This window comes from Puma concolor, chromosome C1, assembly GCF_028749965.1.
Source record: "Puma concolor isolate L17-30 chromosome C1, mPumCon1.1.hap2, whole genome shotgun sequence".
NCBI lineage: Eukaryota > Metazoa > Chordata > Mammalia > Carnivora > Felidae > Puma > Puma concolor.
The window spans coordinates 204,942,327-204,963,215 of NC_141674.1; the positions used below are offsets into that span (position 1 = coordinate 204,942,327).

Genomic DNA, 20,889 nt, shown 5'->3' on the forward strand with positions numbered 1-20,889 from the left:
CGCTGGACGCAGGGTGACTGTGTCCATCTTTGGCCAGGGGAGCTGGGGTGTCTTTCTTAAGGCAGCAGGGCCTATAGTGAGCAAAGGGGAGGGAAGGAGGCCAGCCGGTGGGGGCAGGGGTGGAAGAGGCAGGGAAAGAGAGATAAGCCAGCATCGAGGCCCAGGGACAGCTGATTCCTTCCCACTGGGGCTTCTCTCCCAGCTGCATTTTGCTTGTGCAGCTGATTTTCTGCCGAGGCAGTGTCCCCTTACCTCATCCTCTGCCCCCTCCCTGCAGGAAGAAGGCTGTCCCCCGTCCACTTTACCAACTAGGGCTGGCCTCTGCGGGAATGGAGGTGGGGCTGGCAGAGCTGAGCTGGGGTCACCTTTCACCTCTCCTCCTGGCCCCCCTCCCTCTCCCCTCTCCCCAGTACCCTCACTTGGCCTGGAGGTGGCCACCGATGAAACTATATTTACTTTGCATTGTTGGCGCCTCGGTGTGGGACCCCTCCTAGGGAACACTGGGGTATAGTGGGAAAGGAGGGGTCATGCTTGCTTTCCTGATATCCACTCTGGCTGATCATCCCTCCCCTACGCAGCTCATCCCCACCTCTGCTCCCTCCTGGTTCTTTAGACAGGCAGCAGCTGGGGCTCCTAGGGGTATCGACCCCTCAGCTCTCTTCCCACATGAAAAGTATACCCCATACCCCACCCTGCATTGGTCTCGACCAGATTGGGATTTTTCTAAAGAGACTTTCCAGGGAGCAGGAATGCAAATCCTCAGGACACCAAGGAGCTACAGGCAGGCTGTACAACAGCAAAGACCTTGACCCATCCACAGCCCAGGCTTGGACACACTCACCAGCCAGCTATGAAGCCAGCTTTGCTGAAACAGCCTATTTCTCTGGGGGTCTGGCCTTAGCTCCTCTACTGGGCATATCAACAGGATAGTAATCCTGACAACAATAAAAGCTAACATTTGTGAGCACTTATTACATGTTAGATACATGCTAAGCACTTTCCATACCTCTTTTAATTCTCGCAGCCTAGGAGCTTTGTGTTAGGATTTTCCTCAATTTACAGACAAAACATGGTCCAAGGTCATACAGATACTGTCTCTTGTCCCTGCAGAAGCTCTCGCTAGTTAGCTGACCCGAAGGAGTATATACGAGGTCTGGGACCGTGTGCCCAGACCCCAGGTGGGGTAAGGGGCCGGGGAGGCTGACACACTTCTGGGGTTTGCCCCGTTTGCCTTGACTTTGGATCTTTCGAGATGACGCGTTTTGATTGAACGTAATGTTCAATCTCAGGAGTCTGTGCCCAAGTCACTGGCTCCTCTCACTTGCCCTGTGGTGCCCCACAGGAGTGGGTATTTCAAAATCTTAATCAGCATAGTGTTCCAATATTTGTTTTTACTTTACTTAACAGATGCTTACAGAACACTTACTTAGTTCCAGGCCCCACTCCAAGCGCTTTACAAACATTATGAGGTAGCTCCCAAGCATCTTCAATAGTCAACGAAAGAAAAAGCTAGTTCTACACCCAGAGGAGGTGATACCCTAAAGAAAATTCTCAAAGGCATGGCGTTGGGGTTCTCCTTCCCACATCTGACTGGGAAGGGACAACTTTTCACTCTGCTTCCTGCTGGCAGCCCCCGCTCTCACACACATCTTCCCTTCCCTCCTTGGTAAGTGAGCTGGGGTTCCTGCAGACCCATGGCTGTCTTTGTCCTCCCTGCAGATTTCCCTCCGGTCTTCCACATCAAACTCAAGGACCAGGTGCTGCTGGAGGGAGAGGCAGCCACCCTGCTCTGTCTGCCAGCGGCCTGCCCTGCACCCCACATCTCCTGGATGAAAGGTAAGGAGAACACTCCTGTCACAGACAGCGGGCAGGCAAGTGGTCCCACAGCCAGGGGATGCTCAGGGGAGGTGGTAACTGGGGAGGGGGGCCTGGAGCCGTCTCACTCAGCAGCCCCCTCTGCTCTTCCCGGCCCGCAGACAAGCAGTCCCTGCAATCAGAGCCCTCAGTGATCATCGTGTCCTGCAAAGATGGACGGCAGCTGCTAAGCATCCCCCGGGTGGGCAAGCGACATGCTGGGCTCTATGAGTGCTCGGCCACCAATGTCCTGGGCAGCATCACCAGCTCCTGTACCGTGGCTGTGGCCCGTGAGCTAGGGGCAGGGACTGAGGGGGGCAGCGATGGCACGTGGTGGGCTAGGGTTTGAGGGTCCCTAAGCTGGGGCACAGGGGCTCACTGGGGCTCCCTTCCTCTTGCCAGGCATCCCAGGAAAGTTAGCTCCTCCTGAGGTGCCCCAGACCTACCAGGACACGGCGTTGGTGCTCTGGAAGCCAGGAGATAGCCGGGCACCTTGCACATACACGCTGGAGCGGCGGGTGGATGGTGAGGGACGGGGCAAGCTGGCTGGCAGAAGAGGGGGTGGGAGCTGGGAGGTGCTCGGGTCCCGGGAGACAGTTGCCCTCCCTGGCTCCTCACAGATAGCCCTGGGAGCTTGGGCCACCCCTTCTGTGGCCTCAGCCCCTCCCCCATGCTGCCCTACAGGGGAGTCTGCCTGGCACCCTGTGAGCTCAGGCATCCCTGACTGTTACTACAACGTGACCCACCTGCCAATCGGTGTGACCGTGAGATTCCGTGTGGCCTGTGCCAACCGTGCTGGGCAAGGGCCTTTCAGCAACCCTTCCGAGAAGGTCATCGTCAGGGGCACACAAGGTCAGTGGGACAGGACGGGGGGTGGCCAGAGAACTATGGTTTTGCCCCGGGGGTACCATGGTGATGATTTTCTTTCTCTCCACTTAGATTCCTCAGTTCTGCCATCTGCTGCTCACCAAGACGCCCCTGTTACCTCAGGGCCAGCCAGGGCCCCGCCTCCTCACTCTCCTACCTCACTGGCCCCATCCCAGACTCCTACCCTAGCTCCTGCTCCCCCAGCCCCTCAGTCAGCCGCTCTCAGCCCCTCATGTCCCCCAACACCCCCCAGTCAGGCCTTGTCCTCCCTCAAGGCCGTGGGTCCACCACCCCAAACCCCCCCACGAAAGCACAGAGGTCTGCAGGCTGCCCAGCAAGCAGAGCCCGCCCCACCCAGTGCCCAGGCCACCCCAAGTGAGCCCAAGTCTTCCATCCCTGACACTGGGACCCCAACCCCAGCCTCCACCCCTCAAGGGGTTAAACCAGCGTCTTCCTCTACTCCCCTGTATATGGTAACCTCCTTTGTGTCTGCACCCCCAGCCCCTGAGCCCCCAGCCCCCGAGCCCCCTCCCGAGCCCACCAAGGTGACTGTGCGAAGCCTCAGCCCGGCCAAGGAGGTGGTCACCTCCCCTGTGGGTGGTCCCCCCAGCTCTCCTGGGCCAGAGGGCACCACTCTTCGACAGGGGCCCCCTCAGAAACCCTACACCTTCCTAGAGGAGAAGGCCAGGCAAGTGGGTCTGGGGAAGGGACGGAGGACGGAGGGGGGAGTGGGTGGGATGTAGGGAACAGCAATTCAGAGAGAAGATCAGGTTGCCCTCGGCAGGGTTGGGGAGGGACTGAGATCTGGATGCCTGGCATATTAAATTCAGATTTTCTCTGCCAGGCACTGTGCTAAGCTCTTTAATCATATGATACCATTTAATCTTCACAACCCTGAGAGACAGACAGAGACTGCATTATTATCATCAGCCGTTTCACAGATAGGAAAACTGAGGTTGGACAGGTTATGGGATTTGCCTGAGGCACAGAGCCAGTAAGTGGCAGAGCTGAGACTCCCATCCAGGCTCCTAGGATTGAACTTCAGAGGCCACGCTCAGAACCATTGCATACTTGCTGCTGGGGGTCCCTGCTTCCCCGACCTCCTCTTCTCTGATCATGTGGTGTCCCCCCCATACACACATAGGGGCCGCTTCGGTGTAGTGCGTGCATGCAGGGAGAACGCCACCGGGCGGACATTCGTGGCCAAGATCGTGCCCTACGCGGCTGAGGGCAAGCGGCGCGTCCTGCAGGAGTACGAAGTGCTGCGGACATTGCACCACGAACGGCTCATGTCCCTGCACGAGGCCTACATCACCCCGCGTTACCTTGTGCTCATCGCTGAGAGCTGCGGGAACCGGGAGCTCCTCTGTGGGCTCAGCGACAGGTAACCCGGCGACCTGGGGGAGCAGGGAGCAAGTGGGGGCAGCTGAGCTGGGATGTCACCTGCTCCGCCCGGGCCCCCCAGGTTCCGGTATTCAGAGGACGATGTGGCCACCTATGTGGTGCAGCTGCTACAAGGCCTGGACTACCTCCACGGCCGCCACGTGCTGCACCTGGACATCAAGCCTGACAACCTGCTGCTGGCCCCTGACAACGCCCTCAAGATTGTGGACTTCGGCAGTGCCCAGCCCTACAACCCCCAGGCCCTGCGGCCCCTTGGCCACCGCACAGGCACGCTGGAGTTCATGGGTGAGGGCGCCATGCCAGCCGGGGGTTGGGGTGCTACCAGAGGGGTGGAAGCTGGGGCTCACTCTGCTTCACTCACGTATGAGCCATTTATTGAGTGCTTACTATATGTGAGCAACGAATTCGGTTCTTTCCATGCATTTTCTCTCTTTTCTTTTTTTAAGTTTATTTTTTCTGAGAGAGAGAGAGAGCATGAGAGCATGGGTTGGGAAGGGGCAGAGAGAGGGGGAGAGAGAGAATCCCAAGCAAGCTCCACACTGTCAGCACAGAGCCTGATGCGGGGTTTGAACTCAAGAATCGTGAGATCATGACCTGAGCTGAAATCAACAGTCAGCCGCTTAACTGACTGAGCCACCCAGACACCCGCCATGGATTATATTTTCAGTAGCCCTAGAGATTGGCATAACATTACCCCCATTTTACAGACGAAACAGAGGTGCAGTGAGGTTAAGTATTTGTCCAATATCAGACAGTTTATAAATGGTAGAGCCAGGATTTGATAAAATTGGACAGAGAGGAGATCAATTATTAATCTATTTACATAAGGTAAACCAGCTACCGTTTAGCTACCTACTGAATACTTTATGCTCATCATCTCTATTCCTGGGAGTTATTCTGCAAGCCACACTTTACAGATGAGGAAATGGAGAGCCAGACAAGTTTAGTACATTGCCAACGTCCCACGGCTAGAAGGACAGGCCTGGGATTAGGGCCAGCCAGGCTGATTTCAAAGGCTCTTAACCTTGGTGTTGGCCACGCTTTTTGTGAATGGGCGTCCTACCTCAGGGCTGATCCGAGGGAGCTAGTGGCCCTGGTTCCCAGTACCTCTGCAGTTCTGGGGACCCCACCATTCAGTACCTGGGCCGATTCCTCAGGCAGCCCACTTCTCCGCTGGGGGCCACCCAACACCCATTCGACCTGCTGGATCCAGGGCCTGTTGCTCTGGTTGTGCCCATGGTCTTGTGACCTGGGCACTGTCCTGCTCCCCCAGCCCCCAGGGGCCTCCCTTGTCTCCCCCGCTCCCCTGCCATCAGGAAGCTGGTTCAACTTGGCCTCTGTCTCCCGTCAGCTCCTGAGATGGTGAAGGGAGAGCCCATCGGTTCCGCCACGGACATCTGGGGAGCGGGTGTGCTCACTTACATCATGTGAGTGCCCCTAGGACCCACCTTCCACCTACATCCCTCTCCCCACTCACAGCCTCCCCAGCACACAATGCACACGCCCAGCTCAGGCTCAGTAGACTTATCTCTGAGCACTGTGCCCTTCTGAACCCCCACACTTACGTCCCCCTGGGGCTGTGAGCTGACCTTCGGTCCGCATGCATCAACTGAACCGTCTCCACAACAGGCTCAGTGGACGCTCCCCGTTCTATGAGCCAGACCCCCAGGAAACAGAGGCTCGGATTGTGGGGGGCCGCTTTGATGCCTTCCAGCTGTACCCTAACACCTCCCAAAGCGCCACACTCTTCTTGCGGAAGGTCCTCTCGGTACACCCCTGGTGAGTAGGCCCCACACTTGCCAACCCACCTGGCATTACCTGCCCGCGGCCTCAGACCACCCTGGCCAAGCCTGAGCCGAAGCCCCCGCCACCCCAATTCCTCCCCGGCCACCACTAATACACCACTACTTTTAAATGGTTGTTCTCTCCACCATTGATGCCTTTAAGCCCCGTGAGGCGGGCAGAGTCACCGCCCCTGCTCCAGAGATGGGGAAACCGAGCCCCAGAGTTGGCTCGCTGAGGGATGTGAATCCAGGACCAGGACTTGGATCCGTGGGAGGGCGGAGCCTTCCAGGCTCACTGTCCCTGGCCGGCCTGGCAGGAGCCGGCCCTCCCTGCAGGACTGCCTGGCCCACCCCTGGCTGCAGGATGCCTACCTGATGAAGCTGCGTCGCCAGACGCTCACCTTCACCACCAACCGGCTCAAGGAGTTTCTGGGCGAGCAGCGGCGCCGCCGGGCTGAGGCTGCCACCCGTCACAAGGTGCTGCTCCGCTCCTACCCAGGCAGCCCCTAGCGGCTCGGACCACAGCCTGGCCTCGGGCTTCAACTCGGGGCTCCACTGAGGCCACGGGACATTCCAGGGCCCCTACCGAGCCGGGTGGGCCCAGGGCTTCGGACACCACCAGCAGCAACATCCAGCCGGGCTGTTACCTCATGGACCTGCAGGGACAGAGGCCCTGGGCTTTGCCGATGCCACCCCGGCCAGAGCCAGAGGGGGAGACCCATGGGCCAGGCTGGGTGGGGGTGGGGGCACGGGAGCAGGGAAGCAGGAAGGGGGGCAAGAAGGGAATGGGTAAGAGACAAGGAAAAGAAGCCACGGGATAGGGAGAGGAGACTCTAGGAAGGTTCTGGGGGGGAGAGACAATGTATCTGGGGGGAAACCAACTTAGCAGGATATGAATAGCTGGAGAGGAGGAAGAGGAAGGAGCCCAGCGTGTCAGGGCCATGGGCTGGAAGTGAGTGTTGGTGGAGCGGGGACAGGACGTGGAGACAGCGCTAGGGAGCCAGAGCCAGCACGTGAGGGAGGGCAGCAAAGTGGGGGAGGGAGAGGAGAGGACTCAGGTGGGGTGGGGTGAAGTGGGCCAGCTGCCAGCATCCCAGAAGGAGAACCTGGAGCACTGGGGCCTGGAAGCAGTGATTATGGGAGCCAGTGCTCTCCTGTCCCAGTGAATGCAGCTGTGAGCACTCTGCTGGCCCAAGGATGTCCCCGCTGCCCCTCTGTGGCCTTCACCCTTCTTCCCATTCATATTTATTTATTTATTGACTTTTATGAAATTTCCCTTCCATCCAGTTCCTATTGCCCGTGTTGTCCTGACCATCCCCCCAGCCATCCAGCTGTCTGTGCAGCTGTCTGTCTGTCTGTCACAAGGAAAATAAAAACGGCAAGCAGCAGGACCTATGTGTGGTCAATGGGGAGGGATGATGGGGGGGGAGGGGAACAGGGTGCTGGGGGTGCTGGGACAGGGGCATTTCGGCCTGCCCTTGGCCAGTGAGAGCTGAGGTGTAACAGCTAGCATCTTAGGACCATGGCTCCTGACCCTGACCCTCCTGGCCCCTCACCTTTCCCTTATTCTGCCCCTCCTTCTGAACTTTCTGGAATCCTGGCAGGACCACTGACTCCTCACCACTACCATGTAACCAGAGTCTGGTGGCCCCCATCTTGTGTCACATATTACCTCATTGCAACTTGGAGGATACTGGGCTCTGGAATGTACCAGTCCACACCCCAAGGCTGGCGCGGCCAGCATGTCTGCCCAGGAGACAGGCCAGCTCTGGTCCCGACCCCTGGAACAGAAGGGCTTTCATCATGATAATTGGCAAGATGGTGATGATGGCATGAAAGGGCCGCAGAGGAAACCAGGACACGTTCTCACTCCACGCTTTTGTGTTAGAGCACCAATCAGGCACCTGGGGTGCCAGCTGCACAAGGCTGTGGCCGGCGTGTCGGCTGAGATAGGGCCACCGACGAGCATCTTCCTAGAGCTAAGGGGCACACCAAGCTGGATCTTCTTGTCCCCATGGCACGCTAGGGAGTCTGATGGGTGCCGAGGCTCCTTGACTCTAGCTGCTCCCTGCAGCACCACAGAATGGTCGCTGGGGTCCTAGAACTGAGCTGCTCTGCCCAGAGGTGAAGGGGAGGAGGGAGCCAGTTCTCCTTGTGTCCAGGGGGGGCTGTTTCCTACCTCCTCCACACCTTGCAAACTCTGTTCTTGGCAAAGTGAGAGGAATTAAAGTCTCCTCCCACCATGAGCAGAGAGAGGTAGCACTGGTGTGTTGCCGATCGTGGTTGAGGGCCCCTTGGCTGTGCCCCCAAACAACCTTCACCCAGCCTCACCCAGCCCAGCCTCCCTGGCTTCTCAGGAACCCCAGGGAAGAGGCAAGCCCCATCATCATAAAATAACAGGATGTTCAAGCCAGCTGGAAGGAACTACAGAGACGTCTTGCCCACCTGTCATTTTAGCGATGAAGATATACAGTTTGCCTGTGAGAATCTTTAATCCCCTACTCACTGCAAGTGTTTTCATATAAAAATGAGGTGCCTGAACTCATATCTTGATAAATGGTAAAATTCCTCTCCCGTCCCCACTCTGATCTTGAGCTCCCTTCCCATCTCCATTGAAAATGGCATGTGAACTGCTTGTTCCAAACCCGGAGGAGCAAAGGTAATTTATGTCAGCAGAGCTGTGTCAAAATTGCTCTGATCAAAAGGTGACAGTGCTCCACACCTGGGCGGGCAGTTACAAAGAGTGGAAGCAATGCTCTTCCTGGTGCCCTGGACTGGGTAGGCTGGACTCCAGGCAAGTCCCAGCAGGGTTAACTGAACCCCTTCATCCAAGCTGTCTGGTGCCCCTATGCACTAGTTTACGACCCCAAAGGGGCTTGGGCAGACCTAGAATTGGGGGATTGGTATTAATGCCAAATCTCCTGGGACAGTGCAGCCCAGCCAGACCCTACCATGTCACATGGAGGGAAGAGAGTGGGACTGGGGTGGTAGAAGGGGGTGCTGTGCTCAAAAATCTTTACCGTCCCCTCTAGGTTTATCTCAGTTGACCGCCAGGGGGCACAGCGCTGAAATGACAACCCTAGGCTTCCAGGGCCAGGGGAGTAAGTGCTTCCAGATTGGTCCTGACAGCCACACTGCCCTCTCATAATTGGCTGGATGGACAGAGAAGTACCCCGCTACTCTAGCGTCATTCAGGGACGCCCCCACAAACACTTGTGCCCCTTAACGGACAGTGTCCTGGGAAGCGCATGTTGTCTGACGGTCTGGGGACTGACCAGAGCGTAAAGCTGCCCCAGCTGGGAGCTGAATCTCTTGTCAGCCTGGGCCCTTGTCTGGTCCTCCCAGGAGTGGGATGGTTACCCCCTGCCCTGGGAGGGGGTGGGGCCGCATCCAGCTGCCCAGCTGTCCAGGTGCTGACATGAAGTGCACCCCAGAGCTGCTCGGGTTTCCTCCCCCGGGCCTGCCCCAGAGGCTGAGCCAGCATCCCAACACATCCTCAGGCTAAATAAGGAGCCCGCTTGGGTCAGTGGGCGGGGCTGGGGTCCCCGGGGGGCTTGGGGCAACCACGCCAAACAAGGCAAGGAGGGGAGTGATGTATAAAACCGGGGCCGTGGGCTAAGCACCTGCTCGTGCCCCTACTGTGCCTTCCAGGAGGGCTCTGTCCCACCTCCCACCCAGCTAGTCGACCCAAGTCCCGAAGTCGACCCGCCCGCGGTGAGTCCCCATCCTCAGACCAGCCCCAGACACTCCCATCCCCCAAGATGTTCTGAATTGACAGGGAAAAGGCTGAAAGTCAAAGTCTCTGTGTGAGCCTAGACCCCATGTTTGTTTTGCGGTCCCCAGATGTCCAAAGCAGCTCCCGCCAAAAAACCAGCGGCTGCGGCCCCGCCTCCGGGATGTACCCTGGATATCAACGACCCCCAGGTCCAGAGAGCAGCCATTCGCATCCAGGCCTCTTACCGGGGCCACAGGTGAGGGGGAGCCCGGAGCCCTCAGGAGGAGGGGAGCTGGAGCTGCAGAAAGCACCCTGCTGCGTGGGGGGTGGAAGCTGAGCACAGTGCTATGGACCGCTGGGGTCCCTGCACTTAGGGGAAAGCCGTTAGTGAGGTGTGGCACAGTGGCCGACAAGAATAAATCATTTCATCAGGGTAACAGTTCAAGAGCAGGCTCCCTCCGAACCCATCCCCACATTTAAAGTTCTAGTGGACCGAATGGGGGAGGGGGCGAGGAATTTGGTGCCGGCGGTCCAGAGCCGTGTCGTGGGTCCTCTGGGCCCTGAGCCGGCTCTCTGATAGGTCCCGGAAGGAGCTTCGCGAGAAGGGGCCACCACGAGTGCTGGAGCCACTGAAGGACGTGGTGCTGATCGAGGGCAGCGCGGCCAAGCTGACTTGCCGCATTTCGGCTTTCCCGGACCCATTCATCCGCTGGAGCAAGGACGGCAAGGAGCTGCGTGACGGGCCCAAGTATCGTTACGTTTTCGAGGACCCTGACGTGGTCGCCCTGGTGGTGCGCGACGGCGAGCTGGCAGACCTGGGCCAGTACAGCATCAACGTAACCAATCCCTTCGGCCAGTGCTCCGACTCGGCGCGCATCCTGGTGGAAGGTACGCGCGCCCCGGGTGCCACCACGCAGAGCGGCACCACCTCCAGGTGCCGCAACTGGGTCCAGCCGCGCGCGATCCGCTGGGCCTAGCCGAGTCCCGATGGGGCTGGGGGCACCGCCTGCCTCAGGAGCCCTTCCCACCCAGACTGAGAAGTCCGCAGTGGGCTTCCATCACTCCACACCAGGGCCCCAAGGTCACATTGAACCCCAGGCATTACCAGAGTTAGGGCCCAGGTCTTCGGACTCCAACCCGGGGCAATTTCCACTACGTGGAGCTGTCTCCAGGGCACCGAGGTGTGTAAACATTCCCGGGCTTGCACTCGTAGTACCTCTTTTGATCCTCCGTCCCCCCCTCTCCCCCGTGGGAAGTTGGAACGGCAGCTGCTAGCCCGGCTTAACAGCTGAGGAGATGAAGCCACAGAGAGGCTACAGGCTTGCCCCGCGTCACACTGCGAGTTTAAATCCATCTCGTATTTAGCGCTGGGTATTATCTGGGGAGGTGATGCCCCTGCCCCGCCTCACCCCTAGGACCCTCACTAGGTCGCATGCCCTTTCTCTTCTAGTCCCTGCGAAGATTCAAAAGGGACCGGATAACACTAAGGCGCGCAAAGGCGCCACGGTGACGCTGACTGCGGAGATCATGGGCGAGCCTGCACCCGACGTGGGCTGGACCAAGGACGGGGAGGACATCGAGGAGGATGACAGGCGAGGGCGGGGACCTGCCGCTGGGGCGGAACGGGGCCCAGAAAACTGGCGAGAGTGGGCCGGGGGGCGGGGAACGGGAGGCGAGCACCAGAGCTGGCTAACCAGCCGGGCCCCGGGCGCCTGTAACCTGACCGCGGCCCGCCCTCCCCACTCCCGCTCTCCCCGCCAGGGTGTTCTTCGAGATCGGCAGTACCACCACGACGCTGACCATCCGCCGGGCCACGCCCGAGGACAGCGGCAAGTACGAGGTGTACGTGGAGAACAGCCTGGGCATGGACCAGAGCTTCGCACGAGTGGACGTGGCCTGAAAGGAACGCTCGGACCTTTCGCCCTGGCTCCAAGCCCCGGGGTGGGTGGGACCGACAACCTTCCTCCATCTTGCTTAATAAAGCTGCTCTCTCTGACCCTCCGCCTGTTCTGTTCTTTGGAGACGCCGTTTCTTTTCCCCTGCACTCCAATCCCACGCTTACTCCAGACCCACACACCACGGTCACAGAATGTTGGGATCAGAATGTTTGGAGAGTGACTGGTCCAGTGCTTTATTTCACAGACCGTAAATCTGAGACAAGGTTTCTCTCAACGACCGAAGCTCCTTCCCTTACCAGCCGGACGGTCGGAGGATCTTATGACTCCACCTTCTCTTTTTCTGAGTCCCTCAAGCCCCACCCACTCGCAGTAGGAGGCTCTCGCCACGCCCATCTCAAGACTGGCCACACCCCCTTTCGTCTCTAGCCCCCGCCTCTCCGTGTCCCTGTTCTCTACTTTGACTGCTACTCCTGGGCCCGTTCCTGGACAGTTTGGGGTCCTAATCTTAGCTTCCAGCCTCGCCTCTTAGGCCCCACCCTTCTCTTTAGCCACTCCCCTCCATCCCTAGGCCGCGCCCCATTCTTCTCCCTTTAGTCCCACCTCCCTCCTCTTTCGTAGTTGGAAGGAGGGGTAGCGAGGAGGGCTACGGCAAACAAGAGCTTAAGAACTACTATTCCCGGCATACTCCGCGAAGGAGTTCTCGCGAGTGGCGAGAAGACACGTGCGCGGAAGGAGCAAGCGGTAGCTGGCCGCAGAGCTGGAATAAAGGGACCTAGTGGTAAACGGAGCCGATGGAGGGGTGGCGAAAGGGGTAGGAGGGAGGGGACCGCCCCTAGACCGGTGGCTGCTCGGAGGTCCCGGCTGGCCCTTCGGAGGTCTGCTCTTGTGTTAGCCCCGCAACCGCTGTCTAAGCAAGGCTAGGGTTTGTTAGACGGAGTCAGTTGTAGGGTTCAGAGGGTCAGCAATCAATCCTACGAATGCAGAGTTTTAGCACTCGTCGCCAGTATTGGGACTCAGGGGCTAGTAGATTCCGTGTTTAAGATGCCAAGGGAATCTGTCTTTTGATTCAGGGTTCATCACTTAGAGGTTAGTTTTAGGATTCAAGTTCGGCATATAGAGGGTTTTTGCTCGGACTTGGGATTCATGAGATGCGGATCAGTGTTACCTTATTTCTAGGGATTCACTCTTAGGATTGTGGTTAAATATCTAGGGCATACTCAGGATTTGAGATTCAGTATTCAGGGTTCACTCTTGGGATTCAGGGCTTAACATCTACAGCATAAGAATGTAACAATTGGAAATCATTGGGTTTGGGGTTTTGGTTTTGAGGTTTGGGGTCTAAGAGGTCTATTACTGAGTTTCTGAGTTAGCTAGATTTGCTTATGGCCACAGGGAAGTCTGTTGGATCAAATTGCAAGGTGTGAATTTCAGGAATTAGGAGAAACCACTGTGGGGTTTAAGGTCAGTTGGAATCTAGGATGGGATTTCAGATGTGTGGGATTTGTGAGGTGTTGTGTCCAGGGAGGGACTACATTGAATTTTGGATTTACATCCTGTGAGAGGGCTAAGTGTTTCTATTTGGGGTTTGGGGTTTGCTTGGGATGTGAGTGGGGTTCTTGGATTGGGGTGTGAGATCTGAGCCTGATTTCTCTGTTGGGATTTGAGGTTTAGGTAGCGATTGCCATCATGCTGAAAGCTGTGATCCTGATTGGAGGCCCTCAAAAGGGTGAGGAGCCCCGGGGAAAGGAGCAGGGAGGTTGGGCTGGAGCGGTTGGTGGAGCGGAGGCAGAGGGAGGGAGGCAAGAAGCTGTAATGGGCTTCTCTCTCCTGTCTCAGGGACTCGCTTCAGGCCTTTGTCTTTTGAGGTGCCCAAACCCCTGTTTCCAGTGGCAGGGGTCCCTATGATCCAGCACCACATTGAGGCTTGTGCCCAGGTAACCCCGTAGGCTCCCCACTCCCACCTCACTTCCTGCTTATCTTCTTCATGCTGTACGTCCCCCTTTCCAACCGTGTCTTGTTCCCACCAGGCATAACTCCAAGGACTCCCATTTACAAATGACAGTGTGAATGGTGTCCCTTTGAGTTATGCAGTGCAACTGCCCTGCTGTCCTTACTAATCTGGTCTCTCATCTGGCCTCTTCTTGGTTAGATTTCACTCCTATTTTTAAAGCACGGAATGTGCGAGCAGGCAGGAATCTTAGAGACCATTTAAAGCTGTAGCATGAGGAACCTTAATGATAGCAAAGCCCAGAACTCAAACCGTTGCTCACCATGGAGCTAATTTCTGTCTTGCTTTTATCATTGGGACAGGTAGAGGTTTATCTGAATCCAGTCTCTGCCTGCTATAAGGACTTGAGTAAATTTCTCCCTGCTTTGTGAGCCTTAGTTTCCTTATTTGTCAAATGGGGTGATTAAACCTACTTTGTGGGCTGACAGAGCTTAGAGATGAGGTTGGTAAAGTGCCTAGTACAAAGTAGGCACTTGATAAATGGTACCCATATCTCATGCTGATCTCAAGCTCAGATTGACAGATAATAAATATGGGGGGAAATGAAAGGATTATCTTTTCATGCAGCTTGGTGGGCAGAATCTTTCCTAGGGTGATCTTCAGATGTGGGGGATGGGGGGGGGGACAGTAAAATAATAAAAGATTGAAAGACCAGGGACAGACTTCCTCTAACTTCCTTTTTGTCTGGAGGAGAAATCAGGCCAGAGTGGTAAAGTAAGTGCCCAGGGGCCCCACAGCTGAGACCAAAACTGTGGTCTCTGGACTCCTGGGACTGTTCCAGGGGTTCCCCGAACATTCCCTCCTATCAGATATTTTCTTTTTCCTCCCAACCTCTTCCCTTGTTCTCAGGTCCCTGGGATGCAGGAGATTCTGCTCATTGGCTTCTACCAACCTGACGAGCCCCTTACCCGGTTTCTAGAAGCTGCCCAGCAGGAGTTTAACCTTCCAGTCAGGTGTTTGTGCACACGTGCAGTATGGGGGTGTGGGACAGTGACCTAGGCCTCAGGGTTCTTGTGAGTGGGTTGAGTTGGTGTTTGCCAGACTTTACCCTTCTATACTGGGAGGATTCTTGTTTGGGCCTCTCTGAATCCCTGAATATATTGGCCTTAGGCAGATGTACTCCTGGGAGCAGGAGGGGTCAGATGCCAGGCTCAGGATATCTGCCTCCTTTGATCTCACTGAGCTGGCTCTGGGGTCCCTGGGGACAGGTACCTGCAGGAATTTGCGCCCCTGGGCACAGGGGGTGGTCTCTACCATTTCCGGGACCAGATCCTGGCTGGGGGCCCTGAGGCCTTCTTCGTGCTCAACGCTGACGTCTGTTCCGACTTCCCCTTGAGTGCTATGTTGGATGCCTACAGACACCAGCCTCACCCTTTCTTGCTCCTTGGCACCACGGTGAGGGGGCTGGGAAGGCTGGAGGGTGTAAAGGGGGTGATCCAGAGAAGTTCCTGGAATGCAGGGTGTCGGGAAGGCAGGGGCAGCCCAGGGAGCTGGAGTGGGAACCGACATCAAGAGGGAAATGTGCCAGAAATCCCAGCAGTAGCTGAGGTGGCGGTGGAGACCCTGAGCCCTGTGGCTGCTTGGAAAGAAGGGAGGGGGAGGGCAGCTGTCAGTTCTCCCCCTGCTGAAGGCCTGTCAGTGGCAGAAATATGTGTCAGGTGCTGCAGAGGAGGGAAAGAAAGCAAGAAAACAGACCTTGCTGCCCTGGAGCAGGCGGGTCATTGTTTTGGTGTGTCTGTCTTTCAGGCTAACAGGACACAATCCCTCAACTACGGCTGCATTGTAGAGAATCCACAGACACACGAGGTGAGAGCAGAGAGGGGGCTGGCTGGGTTCTTAGTCTGTGTCATCATTCCCCCACCCCTCTGCTTCTAGAGAATGCTAGAATGCTGTTTTTTTAAAAGCACTTTAGTTATTTTGAGAGAGACATAGAGAGTGCATGCATGCACACACGTGTGTGGAGGAGGGGCAGAGAGAGAGGGAGAGAGAGAAAGAATCCCAAGCAGGTTCCATGCTGTCACTGCAGAGCCCGATATGGGGCTCAATCCCACAAACCGTGAGATCATGACCTGAGCTGAAATAAGTCGGATGTTCAACCGACTGAGCCGCCCAGGCACCCTGAGAATGCTGGAATGCTATTGGGGGGGCCCCAGTGCTGTCAGACTGGTGGGGCATACCCTTGGTTGTTCATCTTCTATCCGTTCTAGAGAGATTGGCAAAAAGCAAAGGGGTAACAGTTAATTTCCATGGATTCAGCGCCCCAATAGATGTATGCACAGGGTGCTATGGGAACACAAAAGGAGGCCCACCCCAGCCTTGCCTGGGTGGGGGCTGGGAGAGCTCCCTGGAAGAGGCAAGGTCTGAGCCGAGTTAAATTCACATAGAGGAAGAAGGAGACTGGAAGGCATTGCAGGTAGGGGGCCTGCAGGGCAAAGCAGAGGTTCTCTGTCCTTGTTTGTGAAACTCCCAGCCCTTGAGCCTAATTGACTTTCACACCGACGTTTTATTTGCTCAAGCTTTCGTATTAAAAATACATCTAAACAGGGGCGCCTGGGTGGCGCAGTCGGTTAAGCGTCCGACTTCAGCCAGGTCACGATCTCGCGGTCCGGGAGTTCGAGCCCCGCGTCGGGCTCTGGGCTGATGGCTCAGAGCCTGGAGCCTGTTTCCGATTCTGTGTCTCCCTTTCTCTCTGCCCCTCCCCCGTTCATGCTCTGTCTCTCTCTGTCCCAAAAAAAATAAATAAACGTTTAAAAAAAAATACATCTAAACAGGCACATGCAGGTAGACATACACACATACACATAAATATGTGTGATTTTGGGTGTTTTTAAGTTTTATGCGAGGCACTAGCTAGATGTTAGAGAGACAGAGCCAAAGAAATACAATCCCTGCCTCTCAGAAACCCCCTGTCAGTGGGAAAGACAGGCAAAAATCAAACGTTGCAAATGACACAGGTGCCACAGTGCGGTGTGGCCAGAGGCCACGGGTGCCCAGACCTGAGAAGCCACCTGTGAGGCAGGACAAGAGCAGACTCACAGAGGCAGTGGCAGAGTGGACCGGGTTTTGAAAGCTGGGTTTTCCAGATGAAGAGCGGAGAAAGGGCATTCCAGGCACAGGCAGGCTCGACGGCATTGAATTGTGCTCCAGGGCTGCTGGGAGGTGGGGAGGATTGGGAGGGAAAAGGCACGGAGTTGGGACTTCTCTTGAAGGTGAAGGGCAGTGACTGCAGTTAGGAAGGCCACCCTGGCGGCGGGGAGTACCTGGAGATCAGAAGGTCTTAGGGGATGGTGGCAGCGGCCCCTCCTCTACCAGACTCAGCCTGCTGTGTCCCCAGGTCCTGCACTACGTGGAGAAACCCAGCACTTTTGTTAGTGACATCATCAACTGCGGCATCTATCTCTTTTCCCCCGAAGCCCTGAAGCCCCTTCGGGATGTCTTCCAGCGTAACCAGCAGGATGGGCAACTGTGAGGCGGGCCCCATGGCCCTGTAACCCAAGTACCACTCCGTCCCAGACCACCCGTAACCCCCCCTACCCCCCCCCACCCCAGTCTCTGCAGGCTCCATCTCTACCCGCTCACCTTCCTCCTTCCTTTTCCTTTCCTCTTGTCATCCCCAGCTGAGCCTTCCCAGTCCCTCCCCTTCTAACCTCATTCTGTCCCTCTTCCTTATCCATCCCGGTTCCTCCTCTGTCACTGCCTGCCCACTCCCCTTCTGGTCCATTTCTCTCAAGCCCTAAGTGTCCCAGAGATGTCTTTCAGAACAGAAGGCAACACACACACTTGGGCGCACACACGCTTGGGTGTAGAGACATGCAGAGAGAGAGAGAGAGAGACACACACACACACACACACACACTCTCTCTCTCTCTCTCTCTCTCTCTCTCTCAGGCTGATGCTCCCCTCATAGCATAGTGCCCAGAGTCCTGCTGAGCACAGTCCCCTCCCCAGGTCATCCTTGGAGGCCCTGGACGTGTTTCCCCCACCCCCGTGGGTCCTGCCCTTCACCCCCTCCTCCCCGCTGGCTCCCCATCTCATGCCTCACTGTCTCACTCTCATCCATCTCTGCTTCTCTCTCCATCTCTCCTGGCCTCTGTCTGTTTCTGCTGAGCTGGCATCTCTACCATCTCTCTCTCCCCCTCTCTTTCTGTGACTGTCTCTGCCCTCACCAGCTGTCTTCCTCTGGGGTGAGTGTCTGTGTTTCCTTCCATCCTGTGAGAGGGAGGGTAGCCGGAGATGGGATTGGGAGGAGTGGACGGGGAGGAGAATAGGAAAATGGGGGGAAGCTATGTCTGGGTCAACTTCTTGGACAGGGGGCAGAGATGGGGTGTGGTCCATGCCTGGGGATCCCCCGGGATACCACCCTAGCTAGGGGTGGAGGGTGATGTGGGTAAGGGCAGTGGGAGAGTCTCCGGGGACATAAGCCTCCCCTTGGAGAGGATCTGACCAGACCTGGAGAGGGGGTGGGATTCCCTCAGATTCCTATCCTCTGAGAGACTGTGTGGGTCTCCCAGGCCAGCTCAGCCGGGGCACTGATGCCCACATCTTCTCCTCTCTGCCAGGGAGGACTCTTCAGGCCTATGGCCAGGGGCAGGCACCATCCGCTTGGAACAGGATGTGTTCTCAGCCCTGGCTGGACAGGGCCAGATCTATGTACACCTCACTGATGGTATCTGGAGCCAGATCAAGTCTGCAGGGTACGTATGCCTCTGGGAGGTGAGTGGGGCACCTGGGAGTTGAGACTTTCGGGTGGTAGGCACCTGCTGGCCCCTGAACCCCTGTTCCACTTTTTGGCCCCTCCAGCTCAGCCCTCTATGCCTCCCGCCTCTACCTGGGCCAGTACCAGCTCACTCACCCAGAACGCCTGGCCAAGCACACCCCAGGGGGTCCACGAATCCGAGGTACCCGCCCTGCCCCCTTCCTAATCTTTGCCCCCCACCCCAGCCTCCTGTACCCTCAGAGCCATCACTCCCAACCTCAGATTCAGAGGTGAAGACTCAATCCCTGCCCTCCCTGAACCAGATATGGTTTAGGGTATTTGCCCCCAGGTCTTCTCTTCTGCTTCTAGGAAACGTTTACATCCACCCAACGGCCAAGGTGGCCCCGTCGGCTGTGGTAAGCAGTGGGCCAGGCTGTCCGGATGGGTGGGGCGGTGCAGATAACTCCTGAGCTCAGAGTGCTGGGCTCTGCGTTGTCAGCCCATTTTGTGGCCACAAGCAGGTCCCTTCCCTTTATCTGTTCTATGAAGGGTTTGGATTTGGGTTTCTCCAAGGCCCTCCAGGGGTCATAGTATGTGTTCCTCTCCACAGCTGGGCCCCAATGTCTCCATTGGGGAGGGGGTGACCGTGGGCGAGGGTGTGCGGCTCCGAGAGAGCATTGTCCTCCATGGAGCCACGCTGCAGGTAGGTGCCCAGGCACATGCGGCAGGGCATGGGACCCCGAGGCTGGAGGGGAGGGGTGAACCCCGTGGGCTCTGCATCTGGCACCTTCTACTCCCTCACTTCACACTGTCGTGTTTGGCAGGAGCACACGTGTGTTCTGCACACCATTGTGGGCTGGGGGAGCACTGTGGGGCGCTGGGCCCGTGTGGAGGGTACCCCCAATGACCCCAATCCCAACGACCCGCGAGCACACATGGACAGTGAGAGCCTCTTCAAGGATGGGAAGCTGCTGCCTGCCATCACCATCCTAGGTATGGCTTCCTAGGGGACAGACGGCTGTGGAAAACCTCCACAGGTGATGGCTTTGCCCTGTGGGGAGCATGTGTGCACGTGTGTGTGTGTGTGTGTGTGTGTGTGTGTGTGTGTGTGTGTGTTTGCGTGCACACATACACGTGCGTGTTTACTCCCTTAGCAAACATTTACCAAGTGCTTGCTGTGTGCCAGGCCCTGATTTGAGTCACTGGGGGCAAGAGGCCAGGGCACAGATGGGCAGGGAGGGATCCCTCCCGGATGGCAGTGGCCCCAGCTCCTGGCCTCTGGTCTCCCCTCCCCATGGCTTCCTCCTGGTGCCCTCGTCCCCCCTGCAGGCTGCCGCGTCCGGATCCCTGCTGAGGTGCTCATCCTGAACTCGATTGTTCTGCCACACAAGGAGCTGAGCCGCAGCTTTACCAACCAGATCATCCTCTGAGGGGGACTGCCAGAAGGCACCCCTCCAACTCCTGCCCACCCCCCTCGAGGCTGCTGCCTGCATGGCCAGCCTCTGTCCAAAAAGACCGGAGGAAGCCAGGCAGGATCTTCACATGTCGGGGAGCAACGTGGGTGGCCAGGTGGCTGGGGAGACTCCAGGCCTCCCTCTCCGCTCCCTAATAAACCCCCATGAACCTTGGAGCCAGCACGGACTCCCGTTTGTGCCTGGGCTGGGGGTGGGGGTGGAAGGGGGGCAGCTGAGTCAGGCCCCCCCACATTAGCATTTAAATTGGAGTCATCGCTGCCGGCTCATGAATAATGAATCTGGAGCCCTGGTAAATCTCCCCCTCCCAGTGCCTTTAGCCTCTCTCGCTGCTAGGGAGGAAGGCCCCCAAGGCTCCCAGCCTGCCTGGCCCCTGCCTTCACCCCCACCCCAGCATGGCCAGCTTGCCAGCCTTCCTGTTCCTCTTCGTTGGCCCTGGCTCGGGCTCTGAGTGTAAGGATTCTGAAGGGAAGGGTGAAGGATTTCGATGGGGCCGTGGGGTGCTGGCCGTGGGCTCACAGACTGAGAGCCACAGGCCTGAGATTGGATCAGCCAGTGGTTGCTTTCCTCAGTTTCTGCCCAGCCCAGCCCCAGCCTGTTTTCCGCTTTGCCAGCTCCATCTGTTCCTTGCCTGGCTTTTGGCTGGGTGGGGGTTTCTCCCCTCCCGAGGCCTGGTTGGTGTATGTCTTCTCCCCTGGCAGGCGGGACAGACCTAACTAAGCTGGTACCTGCAGCACAGTGGGGCCCCTGGTGCTGGGAGAGGAGGGGCCCTGGCCACCTCCCGCCACCAACTTTGCCCTTTGGGAGGTCTTAGTCCTCTCCACATTCCTGAAGCCCCAGAGAAACCCAACCATCTATCATGTTTGCCCGTGACCCCCGTGTGCCCCTCTTGGTGCCCCCCCCTTTCCCCAGCTGTGGGTGCGGAGCTTAGTTGCCAGATGAGCTGGTAATGATCGTAATCTGCTAATTGAGAGGAATCTAATTACCCAAAGAGAATGGGGGGGCAGGGCGTGGGTGGGAGGGAGGAGGGGGTCCTGGCAGCAGGCAGGGGTGGCAGGCGGCAGGGTGCCGGGGCCTTGTTATCAGCACCAGGGTCTGGGACAGAGCCCAGGATTTCAGAGCATCAGAGCTGAGCAGTTAGGAAGATGTGCTTTCTCTGGAGCCGGGCTGAGGGTAATGTGGGAATTGGGC

At 57.4% G+C, this 20,889-nt stretch overlaps 3 protein-coding genes across 15 annotated transcripts in view; all 3 read left to right on the top strand.

Moving 5' to 3' along the window:
- Window positions 1-7,300, top strand: part of SPEG (striated muscle enriched protein kinase) — a 56,882-nt gene extending 49,582 nt beyond the window's left edge. For all 9 annotated transcript variants that reach the window (XM_086719715.1, XM_086719717.1, XM_086719709.1 and 6 more), the window contains 10 exons: window positions 1,720-1,836; window positions 1,977-2,144; window positions 2,257-2,379; window positions 2,539-2,706; window positions 2,794-3,409; window positions 3,866-4,105; window positions 4,187-4,410; window positions 5,477-5,552; window positions 5,755-5,904; window positions 6,227-7,300. In XM_086719715.1, the coding sequence (XP_086575841.1) occupies window positions 1,720-1,836; window positions 1,977-2,144; window positions 2,257-2,379; window positions 2,539-2,706; window positions 2,794-3,409; window positions 3,866-4,105; window positions 4,187-4,410; window positions 5,477-5,552; window positions 5,755-5,904; window positions 6,227-6,419 (2,075 nt within the window). In that variant the 3' untranslated portion in view covers window positions 6,420-7,300. The remainder of the gene's footprint in view (window positions 1-1,719; window positions 1,837-1,976; window positions 2,145-2,256; window positions 2,380-2,538; window positions 2,707-2,793; window positions 3,410-3,865; window positions 4,106-4,186; window positions 4,411-5,476; window positions 5,553-5,754; window positions 5,905-6,226) is intronic.
- Window positions 7,301-9,595: 2,295 nt separating this feature from the next.
- Window positions 9,596-11,620, top strand: SPEGNB (SPEG neighbor). Its single transcript, XM_025912693.2, has 5 exons — window positions 9,596-9,623; window positions 9,753-9,880; window positions 10,205-10,512; window positions 11,075-11,216; window positions 11,386-11,620. The coding sequence occupies exons 2-5, from the start codon at window positions 9,753-9,755 to the stop codon at window positions 11,522-11,524; spliced, it is 717 nt and encodes a 238-aa protein (XP_025768478.1). The 5' UTR covers window positions 9,596-9,623; the 3' UTR covers window positions 11,525-11,620.
- A 658-nt stretch (window positions 11,621-12,278) lies between these two features.
- On the top strand, window positions 12,279-19,860 carry GMPPA (GDP-mannose pyrophosphorylase A). Of its 5 annotated transcripts, none has more exons than XM_086719721.1 (13): window positions 12,321-13,248; window positions 13,359-13,456; window positions 14,380-14,483; window positions 14,739-14,925; window positions 15,277-15,336; window positions 16,865-16,995; window positions 17,700-17,714; window positions 18,090-18,224; window positions 18,331-18,428; window positions 18,509-18,642; window positions 18,837-18,929; window positions 19,051-19,219; window positions 19,556-19,860. In XM_086719721.1, the coding sequence occupies exons 1-13, from the start codon at window positions 13,209-13,211 to the stop codon at window positions 19,654-19,656; spliced, it is 1,365 nt and encodes a 454-aa protein (XP_086575847.1). In that variant the 5' UTR covers window positions 12,321-13,208; the 3' UTR covers window positions 19,657-19,860. The 5 variants fall into 5 exon arrangements, with proteins under 5 accessions (XP_086575846.1, XP_086575847.1, XP_086575844.1 ...); XM_086719718.1 differs by having other exon boundaries at window positions 12,323-13,248; window positions 18,596-18,642; XM_086719720.1 differs by lacking the exons at window positions 12,321-13,248; window positions 13,359-13,456 and adding an exon at window positions 12,279-12,300 and having other exon boundaries at window positions 18,596-18,642.
- Window positions 19,861-20,889: the final 1,029 nt, after the last annotated feature.

Coding starts and splice junctions, on each gene's coding strand:
- SPEGNB (XM_025912693.2), top strand. CDS start 9,753: ATGTCCAAAGCAGCTCCCGCCAAAAAACCAGCGGCTGCGGCCCCGCCT. Junction 10,513..11,074: donor GGCGCGCATCCTGGTGGAAG/GTACGCGCGCCC, acceptor TTTCTCTTCTAG/TCCCTGCGAAGATTCAAAAG. Junction 11,217..11,385: donor GACATCGAGGAGGATGACAG/GCGAGGGCGGGG, acceptor TCTCCCCGCCAG/GGTGTTCTTCGAGATCGGCA.
- GMPPA (XM_086719721.1), top strand. CDS start 13,209: ATGCTGAAAGCTGTGATCCTGATTGGAGGCCCTCAAAAGG. Junction 13,457..14,379: donor ACATTGAGGCTTGTGCCCAG/GTAACCCCGTAG, acceptor CCTTGTTCTCAG/GTCCCTGGGATGCAGGAGAT. Junction 19,220..19,555: donor GCCTGCCATCACCATCCTAG/GTATGGCTTCCT, acceptor TCCCCCCTGCAG/GCTGCCGCGTCCGGATCCCT.